The following is an 18,924-nucleotide window of genomic DNA, read 5'->3' as shown; positions in this document are numbered from 1 at the left end:
ACCCATCCGTGGATCCAGGGGAACTCTGCCCAAAAGAGGGAGATTTAGTTCTTCACACATTCTCTGCGCTCCTCCTGTGGTCGGAGGAAATATCTGTGATGTATTCTGTCAACAGAAAGAGAAGGGGTTCAAAAAACAATATATAATGCGGCAGGTCATTTCACAATGCAACATTTTATTTAGTCACCCTTGTGTCGCTCCAAACACTAATGACATAAGTTTCTTTTCAGAGAACACATTATATAATCACTCATAATCATTCTAATATGTTGATTTGGAGCTCAGGAAACATTTCTTTTTACTAGCAATGCTGAAAACAGTTGTGCTGATTAATATTTCTGTAGAAACTGTATTCAATTTTTTAGTATTCTTTAAAGAATAGAAAGCTCAAAAGAAGAACATTTATTTGAAATAGTAATCGTTTGTAACATTATAAATGTCTTTAAACCAATTTAATGCATCCTTGTAGAATTAAAGTATTGTTTTCAATAAAATACCGTACTTACTGCAAACTTTTAAATAGTAGTATAAAATTTAGTCACATATCATCATATGATCAATTGACTCCAACCGACTTCTCTCCAGATACTGAATGGTGCTTTCGCATCCTCTTTGAAGCTTAAAAGCTCTAGTCCCCATTAATTGTAACTGCCTAGAAAAAAAAAAAAAAAATAGAGGACAATCTTTAATTTCTCCATTTGCGTTGCATGTAAGAAAGGAAGCCATACAGGTTGGAATAACATGAGGGTGAGTAAATAATGTCAAAAAAACAAAAACAAGGCGACGACAATCTCAAACTTAATTACAAAAAAAGAGTCACGCGCAACACCGTTAACATACAGAAAACGTCAAGGGTGATGTGTGCTGTGTTTTTGCTGTGAGATACTGCGTTTAACATATACTGTACCTTGCATTTAGGACAAACAAAGCCACTCATGTTTTCAACCGCACCAATGAAGGGGATTTTGACCTTTTTACAGAATCGGATCTATTTTCTCACATCCTGCAAAGATACTTCCTATTCGAGAAGGGAACAATAAAATAAAATAAAAAAAAAGCATACAGCAGTCAAAGCATACAGTTTCATATTAATAAGGAGGATTATTACACTGTATTCCTATAAACACATTGCAACTACTGCAAAATTGTTTATGATGGCCGATACTTTTCTTCTCATGTGCAGTGCTGGCAGCAAAGTGCCACAACAAGGGTGAACCTAACACCTACAAAACAAAAATTAAACTTAAAGTGCATTGCTGCAACACCGTCTGGTATTGCAAAATACAACATTCTACCAAAAAAAAAAAAAAAAACACCTGTGGAAATTTAAGGAAGTGTAAGTGCATTTATGTGTCCTATCACAGAGTTTCAGTGAAAGCCTATAAACATTTATCACCTTCGATTAAAAATTTACAGCAAAGCTCAAATGCTTATTTCTGAGAAATGTGTTGATGGCTTCTTTCAGCATGTGCACAATTAAGAAGTGCAACTCGTGTGAAGACATAAATAACTTATTTTTTAGAAATTGTTCACACCACTGAGTTCCACTTCACTGTTAATGTGCAGGAAATCAACTTTTTTTTTTTTTTTTTTTTACTTTCAGTTAAGTGTGAAAGCCTCTTGTTCCACACATCTAAACTCGTGATTAGAAATCTAACTTTTTTTTAATGCAAATCTTTTTATTTGAATCTCTTTTTAATATTTTATTTTTATAATGCAAAGCAGATCACAAGATGTGAAAACTTCCTGGAACACGTTCCACGTGTCTGAGTGTTGCTTGTTCACCTGCGGGGTGGTGATGATGACGGCTCCATCGATGCCAGCGCCGCTGAGATACTGCACGATGGACAAATGCTCATCAGATGTTCCTGGAGGTGTGTCTACGATCAGATAATCCACATCTCCCCAGTCCACATCCCTCAGAAACTGTTTTATCATGCCTAAACATTAGCAAAAGACTGAAAATGTGACAATGCACCATAAGAAAATGTCACTGAATTCAATTCAATTTCCATTTGTTTGTACAGGCCTCTACACAACACATTGTTTCAAAGCAGCTTCGTAAGAAATTAAAATATGTTACAAAAAACTGCACTGTCTAGCACTCCAGTCTTATCTTATCTGAGATACAATCTCTGTGAAAATCACAAAAGCAAAGAGCTTTGCCACTCAAGATGACTCTGAACTCAAAATCCTTCTTTTTGTATACTTGTAGTGTTTTGATGCTTGATGTGCATCACAATAAAACACGATCGAATATGTTTGTATGACAAAACTGTCTACATAACTAGGCTGTAATCATGCAGATATTCAGTATTCCCACAGTGATTTACTTCCACCAAAAAAACAGACAACTAAGGCTGTTTAATGAAACATCTGGAGCCAAATGACCTTTTGAGACATTTCTCAAGTGTTTGACAAAGACTGTCATTCAAAAGAGATTAAGCTCTCGGAGTACACACACACAAAGACTACAGAACACCCAAGACGTGTCACTCGTATGGTTTTGAATGGGGGAAAAAAAGCAACACTATCGAACGAAGCCCCACCTTCTCAGTAAAAGAGCCAATCGCTAATCGGTAAAGTCAGCGCATCACTGCAACTGCCCTTAGAAGTCCCAGTTGCTATAGAAACAGTCAGTGTTCTGAGACATGTGCTAAGGACTGCGTATGTACACTGGATGGTCTAGCCTGAAAAATACGCTTTTTATAATGCTATTTGAGCAAAATAAACAACATTTGTGACCCTGGACAACAAAACCAGTCTTAAGTCGCTGGGGTATATTTGTAGCAATAGCCAAAAATACATTGTATGGGTCAAAATTACTGATTTTTCTTTTATGCCAAAAATCATTAGGACATTATGCAAAGATCATGTGCCATGAAAATATTTTATCAATTTCCTACTGTAAATATATCAAAACTTAATGTTTGATTAGTAAAATGCATTGCTAAGAACTTAATTTGGACAACTTTGAAGTTGATTTTCTTAATATTAGATTTTTTTGCACCCTCAGATTCCAGATGTTCAAATAGCTGTATCTCGGGCAAATATTGTCCCATCATAACAAACCATACATCAATTGGAAGCTTATTTATTCAGCTTTCAGATGATGTATAAATCTCAATTTTGAAAAATTGACCCTTATGACTAGTTTTGTGGTCCAGGGTCATATTTATGATACAGCTGTTGTCAGATTTCATCGATGATTTCAAATATGAAATTGAATCGTAGGCTTGGTGACCAGTTTTGGTGAATCTGATGTTTCCCCATTCAAAGAGATAGGAGATGCATGCCCCAAAGGCGTTTCAAAGATGGCCGCCGAGTGACATGACTTGCCTTAAAGAGACTTGGTACACAGCATGTTAATTTAGTTTTTAACAGCACTAACCGCTATGTGTTGTAATACATGGAACCAAACCAGTTTAATATATACAGCAGACTATGATATAGTCTTTCTACTGGCTTTTAGTTTAAATTTGTTCCAATTTTAAAATGCTGGTGGTTGGGTATGGTTCAAACTAAATTACCCTTAACTTTCCTTTAATTCAACAATACAACCTCTTATGTTAAATAAAAACCAATTTTATTTTGACAAACATCTGAATGTTTTTTAATACCATTAAAAATTGTAATTAATAATTGACTGAATGAGCCAGATTAATTCCATTAACTCACTAGTGAGGCAGTTGTGTGAATATTTTGTCTGACGCATTAAAAAGTACCCGTTCACACATCCTGTTCCTGTTGGCTTGCATCATGTTTGTTGTTTTACGCACAAAACAGTGCCATTTTTTGTCAGACATTTTAGTCATGGTCTTAAACTATAGGAGTATAATTCTAATTTCCTGAAGCCTATTCCTGGCAGACAAGGCCAGTGTAACTTACAATAAGCCTTTCTCACAACTCAAAAGTAAATAGATGCCACATAGATAACACAGAGTACCTAACACGGGGTAAATACACAGATAACAAGAGAAAAACATTGCACTTGTTATGACACCAAACCAAACATATCACACAAAGGCATTCTTGTTTCATAATAATCATTGTCCTTCCAAACCTTCCACCCATGCTAAATGATCACACATAGTTACAGTCTTCCAAAAAAAGAACACTTGGGCCAAAATGTACACAAAAATTTACTTATTCATTTACATTTTATTCAAATAAATATTTTTTTAAAATTTTATTTTAAAACAAAAATGTCCTGAACTTGAAGCCTTATGACCTTTCCTTTAACTTTCTGTCCATTTGTATTCAGGAGCATCCTCAAAACAACAACAAGAGAGCTGTACATATGATTTGAGGTTCACAAAACATTAGACATTACGTCAACTTCCCTTCAATCATACAATGTTACTTCCTGAGATGAAAAAAAGAAATCAACAATACCTCCCACAAGATTTATTAAGTTTATCAGATGAATGTGCTCGATAACTTCTATTGTTTGCAATACATGCCATATATATTTCTGTACACAAGAGTCATTCAGCTTCAGTATGTATATCAATGAAGCTACTCAACACCTTGTTCAATGCGGTCTCTCAACTCTAAAGGAAGCTACATTCAAGGCACCTGTGAAACACACAGTAAAGGGAACCAGTTCTCATCACAGATGAGACGCTTCGATATCAGACAGTGGTTAAAATGCAGAGTTCAAGGAAGTGAAACCCATCCGGTCTAAATCTAACTTAGTGCTTAAAATAAACAACACTCTCATCAGAAAACTTTTCTGAGCATCTCATCGTGGAACATGACACCCGATTTTCTGTTCCTTTGTAGCATAAAGTATAAAGCACACTGAAACAGTAATACGTTCAGGTTTGGTGCAGAAAGAAAGAAGAATGTCATACAATGCATTTTTTGTTGTTCATCATAAAATGGATTTAATCCAAGTTCCGCTAATAGTCATATGTGCATTGTGTTGTCCTGTGAGAACGGAACCCTTTTTAATTTTCAAAGCAATACTTCTGCTTCGTGAGTTTTATTGTGGCTGGAAGTTAATTCTGCCCTTGTTTTAGCTATCACTGGAACACAAATCATTTATTTAATTACACTAAAGTTAATCATGATATGATTGTTAAAACCACCAGATATTGTATACCAGTTAGCAGAGATTAACAAACCTGCTTACTGAAATGACATTTAACCAAGATTAACCAGACTAACCAAGTGGAAACATGCCACTTAAAAACAGCTGCATGAAACCAGACATGCATCACCACGATATACTTACCCATCAAAGCAACCAATCATATGATTGCTGCCCACAACACAAACACCCACTAACTGTTGTCTTTTGCACTGGTGACATGATTAGACCTGATCTGGAAAGTAGGCAGTATTTAGCACTATTATTTATGATTAATCATTTATTTATTATTTAGGAGGGCATATATTTATAGGGTCTTTTTTTATGTGAAGTGCCATTTGTTATTTTGAATTCTTATAAATGGTTATAATCATATCAGGGCAGTAAGTTTAATTACGACAATACGTAAAAAAAAATTAAAATCAACAGATTAGAACGATGTTCATATATCTGCATGACAGTATATTTTTCCCACCACTAAAAATGTAATGATCAGTAACACTGTCAATCTCTCACCCATCTAACTCTGTAATTTACAAATTCTACTTTGTTCTTGGTTTGGACAGAAATTCAAACTAGATTTCAAGATGCTTTGACGGTTTAGATCGTCAGCGCTTTTTAATGTGTCTGTTCATCAGGTGCTTGAAATCCCCTAGAACTCTGAAGTAGTGCATTCTTGGTAATAGGTCATATAGTTTTGTGGGATTGTGCGGGCTCCCCTGCTTGTTTTGACCTTGAACAGATTTCTATTTTCAAAAACGACTGCTCTGCAGTCAGGTAGCACATACTGTCATACTTTTGCCATGTTTGGCTTCCGATACAACTGATAGCTAAATAAAACTGCATGACTTTGAGGAAGACAATTTAAACTATTTAATAAAATGAAAAATATTCCTGATGTGTACAACAGAAGGCTGGGCTAAAATAAAGCACAAACCATTCTTTTTGGGGCCTCTCCAGATAACAGCATCATCTGGACTACTGAGCAGGAAGCCGATGGACATGACAGCCAAGTTGTCCTCAACATACTAGACAGAGAGAATATATCCTTATGGAAGAATGACAAATGCTTGAGAATACAAGTCAAAAGAATAGAGATTTAAAAGATCTCACCACTGGGGACCAGCCTGAACCGCTCTGATGAACCTACAGAGAAAAGAAGCAAAGACTGAGATTCCCAATCAGCATTCTGACACAAGCAAGAAGCAAAATGAAACCAGAGATACACAACATACCTGCTCCCCCTCTAACCCCATTATTTTTGGAATAGATGGCCCACAGATGTCCACATCTAACAGTGCAACCTGGAAGAGGAAAAAAAAAAAAAAAAAACAAACAACCACAAAAACTGGTACAAGGATTTAATAATGTTTATTAGGGGTATGGATTAATTAGTATGTGCCTTTTACCCAGACATTGAAAGTCTGTAAAGCAATATTAAACGTGTTCCGAGTTTGTAACACCACAAACAATGTGTTATTAACCACCCAGCCAAATTTGAATAAAGAAAAAAAGGCAAGTAAATAAAATAAGTCATCAAAATCACAGAAACCACGCCCACTCGCGGGAAAGCTGCCACCTCGACTGTCAAATACCGCAACAATCTGAATGGATGCTCCCTTTAGCAGCTTAATTGGATTTACACAGCCATACATGAAATATGCATTTACATGATTAAGGCGCAGCTAGCTAACAAACTGAAGGCTGACAGTAACTAGCGTTTGAGCGGGTGAACCACCGATGCTAATGCGCTCTCTAGTTATTATAGTCTTAGGGGAAGTCCCATGCTCAGTGGTTTCAGTGCATCGAGACATGATTTCAGGCTTACCCAAAAAATCCCGAACACAAAACGGTCTAACCATCCTGGACATTTTCCTTACACGATGCTCCAGCAAAACCAACAGCATCGTGAAGGACTCCACCCATCCCTCCCACAGTCTCTTCCAGCTCCTACCATCAGGAAGACGGTACCGGAGCATCAGAGCCCGCTCCGCCAGACTGCTCAACAGCTTTTTCCCCCAGGCTGTGAGCGCCCTGAACTCAAATCACCCCACCCCCCTCTGAAACCCCATGCAAACCCCTACCTCCTGAAACATGGACTGCCCCAAACGATCAACTTGTACCAGAGTGATGGGAAGAGAAGAGTATGGAGAAGGAAAGGAACTGCTCATGATCCTAAGCATACCACCTCATCAGTGAAGCATGGTGGTGGTAGTGTCATGGCGTGGGCATGTATGGCTGCCAGTGGAACTGGTTCTCTTGTATTTATTGATGATGTGACTGCTGACAAAAGCAGCAGGATGAATTCTGAAGTGTTTTGGGCAATATTATCTGCTCATATTCAGCCAAATGCTTCAGAACTCACTGGATGGCGCTTCACAGTGCAGACGGACAATGACCCAAAGCATACTGCAAAAGCAACCAAAGAGTTTTTGAAGGGAAAGAAGTGGACTGTTATGCAATGGCCAAGTCAATCACCTGACCTGAATCCGATTGAGCATGCATTTCACTTTCTGAAGACAAAACTGAAGGGAAAATGCCCCAAGAACAAGCAGGAACTGAAGACGGTTGCAGTAGAGGCCTGGCAGAGCATCACCAGGGATGAAACCCAGCGTCTGGTGATGTCTATGTGTTCCAGACTTCAGGCTGTAACTGACTGCAAAGGATTTGCAACCAAGTATTAAAAAGTGAAAGTTTGATTTATGATTATTATTCTGTCCCATTACTTTTGGTCCCTTAACAAGTGGGAGGCACATATGCAAACTGTTGTAATTCCTACACCTTTCACCTGATTTGGATGTAAATACCCTCAAATTAAAGCTGACAGTCTGCAGTTAAAGTACATCTTGTTCGTTTCATTTGAAATCCATTGTGGTGGTGTATAGAGCCAAAAATGTTAGAATTGTGTCGATGTCCCAATATTTATGGACCTGACTGTATGTTTACATGCTCATGCACTACAAATCATCCTGCACTGTTCCCCAACCAGCTGCTTGACTCAAAATGTCTCTCTTTGCACATGTACAGTATTTGTGAAGCATTCGTATAGTTTGTATTTTTTATCTTCTATTTTTTAGTTTGTATAGGGTAAATATTTATGTGAAGCATTTGTATAGTTGTATTTTTTATCTTCTATTTTTTAGTTTGTATAGGGTAAATACTTATATATAGTATACTTATAGTTAAATCTGTCAGTAGGTTAGTTGTGTATAGGTTTATAGTGTTTTTTTTTTTTCTTTATTGTTGTATGTCTGTATTTATGTAGCACCGTGGTCCTGCAAGGCACAACATTTCGTTCCACTGTATGTCCCCACATGTAGTGGAATGACAATAAAGCTCAACTTGACTTGACATGACTAACTACACAATACAGTACACTACAGAGTTCACAGTCTTTGTAATGTGTTTTCAGCAATACATTACTAGTTCATATAAGTACCTTACTCATATTAAACATAGCAAAACAAAACAAAGCAAAAAACAAAAAAAAGTTGAGATCTGAACCCAGGTAACATTTCCTAAAGACAAATGAAAATTGCACCATGGCAATTCAATGAAGTTAACACAAGATGTCAGCATGGCATAGCTTACTGAGTCAGCAACTCACACAGACACACACATACAGCTTCAGTCTGACCAGCAGTGACTCAGTCATTACATAAGGCCATCTTCAGTTCCAGCTCTGTACACAGACCACAACCACCTCCAACACACGTTTGGGCTATTTAAACTCATCTTTGAATGTCACTTCTACCCTGCTGTGGCTGGGAAACATAACCTTTCCATTTCCTTTATGGTATGAATGAAATCACATCACGTCTGTCGTCTCATTTCTGAGTGTGCAGACTTGATTTGGTGTGGGTTGAGTTTATACAAGACCTAATAGTTATATATGAACTCTGGGCCAGATGTGCATGACATAAGAACAGGTGCTCAATGTGAGTCAGCGAGCGTGACAATAGATCCAGAATACTTCGAGAAATACCGCCAAAACTAGAGCAGGCAGGGGAATTAAATGTATTTGAATTTCAAACTGTTCATTAAAAGTAATCATTCAGCAAACACAACTATATGAGTTTGCCAACAGACTGGATCACATTGTACCAATAATGAAAATCTATCAGTCTGTCTGTCTGTCACTGCAAACACCTCAACAGGGCCTCACAGAAACAGATGCAAATGTCATTGGGCACGAGGGGGAAAAAAAACCTGGGAATCTTTTAGAGTGATGATATTCCTGGCTTTTGTATAGAAAACCTTTTCTTCTCTTACAATAGACCCCTGAGATCTGCAGCATGCTCACTGGATTATACTGCAGCATGTGTTTAGATAATCACTTCAGAATAAGAGTTTGTTCGTGTGACTGATCTGTGGACGTGATAGGAACAGATTAAAATTCCAGATGTGCTGATGATTTTCATTTTTGGATCCATGAAAGCTCTTTCTTTTGATGCAACAAAGACATGACATGCACCTAAATGGATCAGAAATATTAACAATGATGTTATTACAAGCACTTGTTTAAAATGTAAAATGCTTTTGGTTTAAAAATAAATATAGAGTCTAATTAAATGTATGACCTTCTTGCCCCTGGCTTGAGTTAAATGTTATTTGTCGACGGCTGAATTATGCAGCACGCCCTTAAAACACACCCTCTGAAGGGTCACACTCTGTTTATTTCTCCCTCCCTGTTCTTCTGCTTCCTGAAGGAAATTTACTGAAAGGAAACTTTGGAGTGAAAGCAGCAAACGGGGAGGAGCACAGAACTCCACTTAATAGTCCCACAAGAATCGAGCAGGTTCCCTCGCTCTCCCTTTCGCACTCACAGGAAATGGATGTTCGGTGAGCAGGGTTGTAGGGAGGCCATAGTGGCAAAAGTCAGGGATTCTTCCACCGAGCTAAAGGGGAAGTCACACCACTTCCTCCCAGAGTCTGAATACTTTTCTTCTGGCAAACGCTCTTCTTTTCCAGTACTTCCCTCTTTCTTGGGCTAGAAACACAAATGTCCGTGCTCTTGTGTCTTACTTGGTCTTCTTAAATCAATGTCTGAAACCCTCAGGGCTCATCAAATATATGATGAGCGAGGAGTGGAAAAGCACATCTTAACCTTAGAAAAATGTAAGGAATCCCACACAGAGCTCTTGAGAGAATATGGAACATCCACAAACTGGCCTGTTTGGGACCAGAAGCAGATTTAGCCTAAATGCTCCTTCTAGAAAAGCAAAGAGACATTAGCCTTGCTTTCATTTAAATTGTGAATTTAATTTATCCAAAAGAAGAAACCTTTTTTTTATTCGCGAATAAAGTGTTTACATCCCATGTTTTTAAAAGAAAAATTGTTCCCTTCTGAGAAAACTGCTGCAAAATGTAAATGGTTATGTTAAACATAAATTATTTGCTGGTTTATGCCTTCCAATTTATATTTATCAACTGATATTTAATATTTTAAAATTATTATCCACTTTAAGTGAGTGTATACATTTTTATGCAAATTTTATGTAATGCAACTTTTTTCAGGAAATATCACATTTTTACACAATTCATATACATGTGTACAGGTAAAGTTACATATTAAAGGGGTCATATGACACGATTTCAAGTTTTATTTCGTCTTTGCAGTTACAAGCTGTTTATTCAATTATAAGATCCGTTAAGTCGCAAAGATTGAAGTCTCAAATCCAAAGAGATATTCTTTCTAAAAGTTAAAGGGGTCATATTATGCGATTTCAAGTTTTCCTTTCTCTTTGGAGTGTTACAAGCTGTTTGTGCATAGATAAGATCCCCGAAGTCGCAAAGATTGAAGTCTCAACACCAAAGAGATATTCTTTATAAAAGTTAAGACTCTGCCACGCAGAGTAGCCTTCAATGCTGGCTTGCTGGCTTGTAAGTACGTTGCTGCTACTGACTATTCAAACTTGAGTTTTGAGCAGTGTAGAGTAGTGATTGTTGTTTGTCATTTCTCCGATCACAAATGCAGACATGGTAATGTTTACGCAGCCAGATGCAATGCGACAAAGACAGTATAATCAGTAATTATGTCCCCACTGGATGCAACAAATGCCTCATTTATAGTGGGTTAAATTGTTTTTGTGTCACTGCGCCAGGACACGGCATCACAATACGGTGAGGGGCGTAACATTTCCGTCTCACACTTGAGGTATTCGGCCAATCACAACGCACTGGATAGCTGGCCAATCAGAGCATGCCTCGCTTCTCAGAATGATGAGCTTTGTAAAAATCGGTGCATTTCAGAAAGGCGGGGCATAGAGGAGCAACAATAATGTACAGTATGTAGAAAATAATGTGTTTTTTGAACCTTAAACCACAAACACATTGCATTAAACCAAATACACAAAATAGCGTTCTTTTTAAGAACATCATAACCCCTTCAAGTTATACTACACAAAGCTTTCCAGAATTTCAAAACAAATATATACCTTTTTAATACTTGACTATGCAGAGAAAAAGGATAGGAAGAAGGATCAGAAGTACAAATGTACAATGTTTATCACCAATAAAGGATACCCCAAATATCTCAACATTTGCAGAACAATATTTGGATGGAAACCTAGCTAATGAGTGCTGAATAGTTGACATTTTTATGTTTTTTTTCCCCAAGTTTGTTCACTTCTGGGGATATTGGACTCGTAAACCAAAGGTTGTTAGTTCGAGGCCCAAAAGGAGGGATTCCTAAACCATATTCACAGACCTTCTGGTGACTGGCACATCACCATAAATGAACGTCTAAAGACTGATCAAATTTGCCTTCCAATTAAGTTCACATGCTACAAATGTGCAACAACAACAACAACAACAAAAATACTGTTGAAGAACTGGCTTTTAAACTACCCAGCTGCAGACAATTATTCTCAACCATCTAAACAAGTGGCTGCTATATTCATCAGGATTCTGCAGACAGCTACTAAACCACCATCATTTACTTAGAAAGCAGCTTGGGACACACAAGAAAAAATAGAAAAAGTTTAAGATATAGGCACAGCTCTCTCATAAAGGGTATTTATCCTCTGTTAAAGAGAAGGAGCAGGAGGACAGAGTTCATGCAAAGGGAAATTCTTTCTTATATCTTATTTCTTCACACGTCTAGTGGCAAATTATGACAATGTCACACCATATGTCTACAGGCCAACAGAAAGAGATTTAATAGAAATGTCTGAGAAAAATCAAAACAGCCAGAAAAAATAAATAAATTGTGGCTTCTACTTTGAGAACCAAAAAAGGGTGTTTGCAAGAGCCTAAAGCACTTAAAATGGCAGAAGAACAAGACATTCTTGGGTCGAACACAAGTCTCTTGTATTCCCCTGTAATCAAAACTATGAGACAGACTCCATATGGAAACAAAAAACCTCACAATTGTTCAAAAGCACATCTGTTACAGCCTTTGTTTTTTGGTACAAACATGTGTAATATATAATCATTTGATAATAAAACTATGCTGCATCACAATTTAATTGTTTCAGCATAAAGGTATACAACTAAACATTGTGTTTTTCAGCAAAATGTGTGAACAGCCTCTGATTACACTAGAGCAGGTTTATCCAGTTATCACCATTAACACACAAACTTTCTCATTAACAGCTACATAACGCTTGTCATTATGCTGCAGTGATGACCTCATCCCCTTCCTGCTCCAGTTACTGCGAGTGAATGCACCTGTAAATTACGCTACTTTTCCAACTCGCATGCACCTTCAATCAAAGCCTGCAGCACTTAACCTACATTAAAATGTAAATTGAGTAAATTCATTACATAGATGCTTATTAGCAAGAAATGGGTCTTAGGGCAAACAATGTTTACCATAATAATCAACACTGGGAAGCATTTTTGCAATTCATGATGGCGGTCTATAAAGTTTATGACATTTAGCATTTACTGTGTAGAAAACCAAAATGACAAGAGGAGGTAGTTGGGCCTGCTGACATACTCACTCCAGAGGACATGCTAGAAAAACAACGGGGAAAATATTTATTGAGAATACAGAGATGCTTCTACGAACCCTCCCACAGGAAGTCAGGATGTGCCACTTGATGTGTCTGCTTTCTGATTAAAGCTGGCATGTTGTATGTCTGGTACCAATTCTTTTAATCCTAACTGATGTGATGTGTGTAGTTTTTTATTTTTTAAAAACTATTTTGGGATATCCATGTACATATTCCAGGATAATTTAGTTAAATGAGTAATTTAGCTAGCATGAGGAATCATTTTCACAAATTATAAGTAATATAGGTTATTTTCAGTCCTGTTTTTGACCCCCCTCATCAGAATGCTCTGTTTGAATAGGCGTGGCAGAATTGTAGACTCAGAAGTAAACGCCCACTGCTATGATTGGCTAATTGTGTATGTTTGACAGCCTACTGACACAGTCTGGAAATTAAATGAAGGTTTTCGTTTGGTTTCTGTAAAGACCTGCTCTTGCCTCTCTCGTTATTTACATTACATGCGTGAATCGGTGGGCAGGGCTAAACAGGCCGTGACGTAGAAGCAGGCGTTGATCTTCTTCTATGGAGGCGGAGTCTATCCACACTATTACATCACAGAGTGGTACATTCCACAAGCTGTCGTTTTGGCAGACTGCCTTCAATACAAGCTGTTTTTAGACTAACCAGAAAGGTTTGAGTTCTGAAACTTACAGGGTGTTTTTATAGTACAATGACCTCTTACATATCAAAAGGGAATTTCAAGGGAAGATCAAGGGAATTTTGATTTCTTAGTTCATGACCCCTTTAAACCCACTGAAAGTCTTGATGCTGGATTCAAACAAGTGGTTTGACTCTCCTATTGTCAATTCAAGATCTCTGCCAAAAATGAATGCAACTCTTGATGGAAATAAATGTTTGAATGTTGCATTATGTTGTCAAAACAATGCCACAATGAAAGCATAATGATTTTAAAGCTAAAGGCAATCCAACAAAATGTTATGAGTTTGGGACTTTTTTTGGACAGGCAGTGTAAAGTTGACTCCAACATATCCCAAAGGCTTTCAATGGCGTTGGACAGTTTTTCACAATTTGAGCCTGATGAATCTTTGCATTGTCATCTTGGAATAAAGACATGGGTACATCTTCTAACATGGTTGGTTGAGAAATAAAAAGCTAAAATAAAATTCATCAGTTAGGGTTAAAAGAATAGTTAAACACAAACATACAACATGCCAGAAACACATTAATCACTGCAATAATGTTGTAGATACGCATTTACTTATTTAAATCCAAACTACATTTTTTTTGGCTAGGTAGTGTAAGCAAGATTTCTCTTTCTGTTCCATATCTATTTCCCTCCATGTGAAATAAACTCCTTATGACTGTCCATGCGTGTGCGTTGGGATGGATGCCTCTCTTATCTGCTGAAGGTCGCACTAGAGGAGCCTCTCAATGCTTTCCTCACTCTTTCAGTTTTCAGGAAGTGTGCATACAATGCAAGGCATACAACAGGATGTTCTCACTCAAGCTCACAGCCCTTCCGGATTCAGAAGAGGGACTTTTGACAGCAGATAAGAGGGAGCTATCAGCACACAGGCCTGAGTGGAAGGTGCTGTTTGGAGATCATACTGACACACACACACACCAATGACTTGTACATAAGGGTACTGTCATTTTAGACATGTCCAAAACTGCTGCAAAAGAGATGGAAATACAATTTTTAAATACATTAATTGTGTTTCCATCTTTGTTGCCACAGTTTTGTTAGTGCCTTTTTCTGTTCTAAAGAAGGGGGGTGTCCCAACACTTTTGTCCTTATCGTGTTTATACAAGTCATTGGTGTTTGGTGATGAGTTTTTGGCTCAAGGTCTGCAACTCTGCATATAAAGTCACACCAGAGGTGTTCAGCTGGGATCAGGACTTGGCTTTCTGCAGACCAGTCAAGTTCTTCCACACTGACTGATTCAATCATATCTTTTTTGAACCGTGCCTTATACACAGAGGCACTGTCATGTTAGAACAGAAAAGGGTTCTGTCCAAACTGTTGCTATAAAATTAGAAGCACACAATTCCCTAGAATAGCATTATATGCTTAAGCATTAAGATTTGTACTCATAGAAATTACTAAAGTAGTCAAACATGTTCATTAGAAGGGGGTGACCCAATACTTTTGCCAATATAGTGTATACCATGTGCTCCAAGAATAATAAAGAAAACAAAAATCAGTAAAGAAAAAAAATTCACAGTTGCACAAACTGCCATATTACAATGGAAAGAGAGTGAGATGTAAGAGGAAAAAAAGACATGACCCATAATTCCACAGTGAGACCTTTTAAAGCCACTTCTGAATACTGGAAGCGGAGAGCGTGGGACTCCATTCCTCTCTGCTTTTTAGATGTCTGCCAACAATGGAGCGCTTCACATTGTGGAAGTCCCCAAGCGGTGCGATTTAAATTGTTTGAGGGATTGAAGATTATTTCAGTCAGTGAACTGCCAAAGGGTAAACAGCGGCCGCAGTCTGCATGCTGACTGCACTATTGTGGCCACAGTTAGTTGAGACGAGATCAATAAAGCTCTCCCCAGTGCACTGGCTCAGAAAGAGTCCCAGTTAGAGCCGGGCTCTTCTCAATGAACCCGGTAAACACAGCTCTTTCTGCCGCAGAGCTCTACAATGCACTAAAAATAGCCAGCAGTCTCAAATGGAGAAAAATTATTGTGAAGCGCCTGGGTCGGATGCTGATATACAAACAGAAGCTTTTCCTGTTCACTGCTCTTTCGTAGTGATTCATCCAAGTTCGAAAGCTTACGTTTTCCTCAGCAGTTAGTTTGTTTACCTATTCTGATTAATACCAGGGCTCGCAAAATCTCTAAATCCCTGGTAGCCCTTCGGGCAGGTACTCTTCAGATTTTGGTAGCCCGAAAATGAATTTAACTAGCCCAAATAAAATAAAGACCATAAATGTCAATCAAAAACATTTTCAATACACAAATATGAATGAATATCAAGGAAACGGTTTTATTTTATTATTTACAAGGTATTTGCAGAATTCTTAAAAACCAATTTAAGGCAATTTGAAAAATTATTTCTTATACCATTTAACGTATTTAAAAACCTTAAAAACTCTTCAGTTTAGTCGTATCAAATTTAAGGACCCGTGGGGGCAATGTTCTCTCTAATTTTTTTTCTTGCTGAGCAAAACGTTTCTCTATTGAGCGGACATTTCGGGCACCTGAGCAAAAGCATTCTTTTATACCAGACCTGTACAGCACACACACAAAAAACTTTAATGTGCTATTTATATTTGATTTGACCCTTGATGTAACTAAATGATGTACATTTTAGGTTACCTGAGAAAACATTTTTACTGTACAATACACTGCAGTTCAAACGTTTGGATCAATAAAGTTTTTTAAAGAGGTTTCTTTTGCTCATCAAGGCTGTATCTATTTGATAAAAAATACTGAATATTATCTCACAAAATAATATTGTGAAATATTATTGCAATTTAAAATAATTGTTTTCTATTTTAATATACTTTAAAATTGAATTCATTCCTGTGAAGCAAAGCAGTATTTTCAGAGTCACATGATCCTTTAGAAGTCATTTTAATATGCTGATTTTTAATCAATGTTGGAAACAGTTGTACTGCTTTTTTTTTATTATTATTTTTATATATACTGTATTTTTTGGGACCTGTGATATTTTTTAAAAATAAAAAGTTAATAAGAACAGTGTTTAGTCAAGAAAGAGATTTTGTGTTACGATATAAACTATTCAAAAGTTTGGGGTCAGAAATTTTTTTCTTTCTTTTTAAGGATACTTTAAAAAAGTTTAAAGAAAGTTAAATAAACTTTATTCAGCAAGGATGTGTTAAATGGATCAAATCGATAGCAAAGACTTCTATTGTTAGAAAATATTTCTATTTTGAATAAATGCTGTTCTTTTAAACTTTTTATTAATCAAAGAATCAAAGAAAAAAGTAACAGGTTCCATAAAAAATATGAAGCAGCACAACAGTTTCAACACTGATAATAAATCATCATATTAGAAAGATTTCTGAAGGATCATGTGACACTGAAGACTGGAGTAATGATGCTGAAAATCCAGCTTTGATCACAGGAATAAATGCTATTTTAAAGTATAGGTATTAAAATAGGAAACCAATATTAGAAATTGCAATAATATTTCATATTTTCTATATCAATGTTTTTTCTGTATTTTTGAAATGAATACAGCCTTGATGAGCAAGAGACTCAAAGTCAAAAACCTGATAAATAACGGACCTTGTTTTTGAGTCTATAATATAGGCCTAACATATATTATCAAAACAAACTGATAGAATAGAATAGAATAGAAACTGAAGCAAAACTTAAGCTGAGATCTGTAAGTTAAATATAAAAAAACGTGAACATATGAATTCTATAGCTGTCTTAACATTATGAAGTACAGTTTGTATAATACTCTTGTGTGTGACTGTATGTCTCAGAGTTTTGTTACCCATCCTCCGTTATTTCCAGCACTTAATCAAGCCACTCTTCTTTAATACATGAGGATGTTTTATTTCACATGTCACTGCGTTTGCGTCGTCTCTCGTGTTGAGCGCACCGCAACCATTGAAGTATTCAGTTTCTACGACACATTTGGTGCATATAGTTCTCTTTCTATGAAACCTGTAAACCGCATTCACCGGCTCTAACTCTGTCGTGACATCAGCTCTATAGCGGTTTACCCGAGCATTGCTACTCTTTCCCTTTTACTGCGGCATTCAATCAAATGGCTTCCCAACTCATTTTGAGGCACATTATCGAGGCACATTATTTCTTCTGTGCAAAAAATAAGGCATTTTTAATCAAAAAGGGCAGGTCATGATTGAGTCTTGATAGAAAAACTTTGACTGTTGTCACATTAATAGTGAGACAAATATTGGACAAAACAATAGCTTTGTCTGATATCTAAACAATGCTAGCTTTTCTGGCAGAGGAAGGAAGACATCAAGGTATGCCAGAATTAGCATCCTTTCTACTAACACTCTATAATTTAGTCAAAGTCAGTGTAACGTCAAAGGCAATGTAATGTACCATTTGACATGCCACAGTCCTATGTGTAAGCCTAGTTGGCTGAAAAAATATATTTTACTTCTTTGAATCAATAGATTTTATTTATAATAAGCATAGTAATTAAAGAAGAAAAAAATGGAAAGTTCACAAATATTTGACAATTTGTGTGTGCATGTGAATAAAAAGAAAAGCTCAAAAGTATCAAAATATCAAAATTAGTGTTGTTAAACGATTAATCGCAATTAATCACATCCAGAATAAAAGTTTGTGATTACATAATGTGTGTATACTGTGTATATTTATTATGTACATATAAATACAAACACATGCATGTATATATTGAAGAAAAATATATTATGTATATATTAATTATATTTAAATATAACAAAATATAATAATATAAATATATACCTGTATATACAAGTAAATATTTTCAACTGTATGTGTGTTTATTTATATATACATAATGAATATACACAGTACACACACATATATTATGGAAACAAAAACTTTTATTTTGGATGCGATTAACCGTGATTAATCGTTTGACAGCACTAATCAAAATGTAAATAAACTAGCAAATAAATCAAAATCTGTTAAAAATCTAAAGTCCAAATCTGTACTAACCATCAAGTCAACACTTTAATAAAACACCTGAACCAGGCTTAATGTGAACACCGACATAAATGTTTTCCTTCTGTGCAAGCTTCCAAGAACTTATGCATAAACCAACCAACACCACATGATAATCATAAAAATACACTTATAGCTGTGTACAAACCTAGCAATAAGAAAAGCATAAAATTCTTTGTTAGTCAAATTAGTGATGTATTG

General features: G+C 36.5%; 1 protein-coding gene across 6 annotated transcripts in view; it reads right to left on the bottom strand.

The window, feature by feature from the left end:
• The window catches only part of LOC306849387 (cytosolic Fe-S cluster assembly factor nubp1-like), a 29,283-nt gene that overhangs the window by 7,768 nt on the left and 2,591 nt on the right, over positions 1–18,924 (bottom strand). The window contains exons 4-11 of one of the 6 annotated variants that reach the window (XM_079384351.1): positions 6,331–6,399; positions 6,209–6,241; positions 6,033–6,123; positions 1,786–1,940; positions 1,109–1,223; positions 908–1,018; positions 507–652; positions 3–105 (exon numbers count right to left, since the gene is read on the bottom strand). In XM_079384351.1, the coding sequence (XP_079240477.1) occupies positions 1,017–1,018; positions 1,109–1,223; positions 1,786–1,940; positions 6,033–6,123; positions 6,209–6,241; positions 6,331–6,399 (465 nt within the window). In that variant the 3' untranslated portion in view covers positions 3–105; positions 507–652; positions 908–1,016. Of the gene's footprint in view, positions 1–2; positions 653–907; positions 1,019–1,108; positions 1,224–1,785; positions 1,941–6,032; positions 6,124–6,208; positions 6,242–6,330; positions 6,400–18,924 lie in introns of all 6 variants that reach the window. The other 5 variants (XM_079384352.1, XM_079384355.1, XM_079384356.1 and 2 more) reach the window with 5 other exon arrangements.

Source organism: Barbus barbus (assembly GCF_936440315.1).
Source record: "Barbus barbus genome assembly, chromosome: 3".
Classification (NCBI taxonomy): domain Eukaryota; kingdom Metazoa; phylum Chordata; class Actinopteri; order Cypriniformes; family Cyprinidae; genus Barbus; species Barbus barbus.
This window is presented reverse-complemented; position numbering and strand designations above follow the sequence as displayed.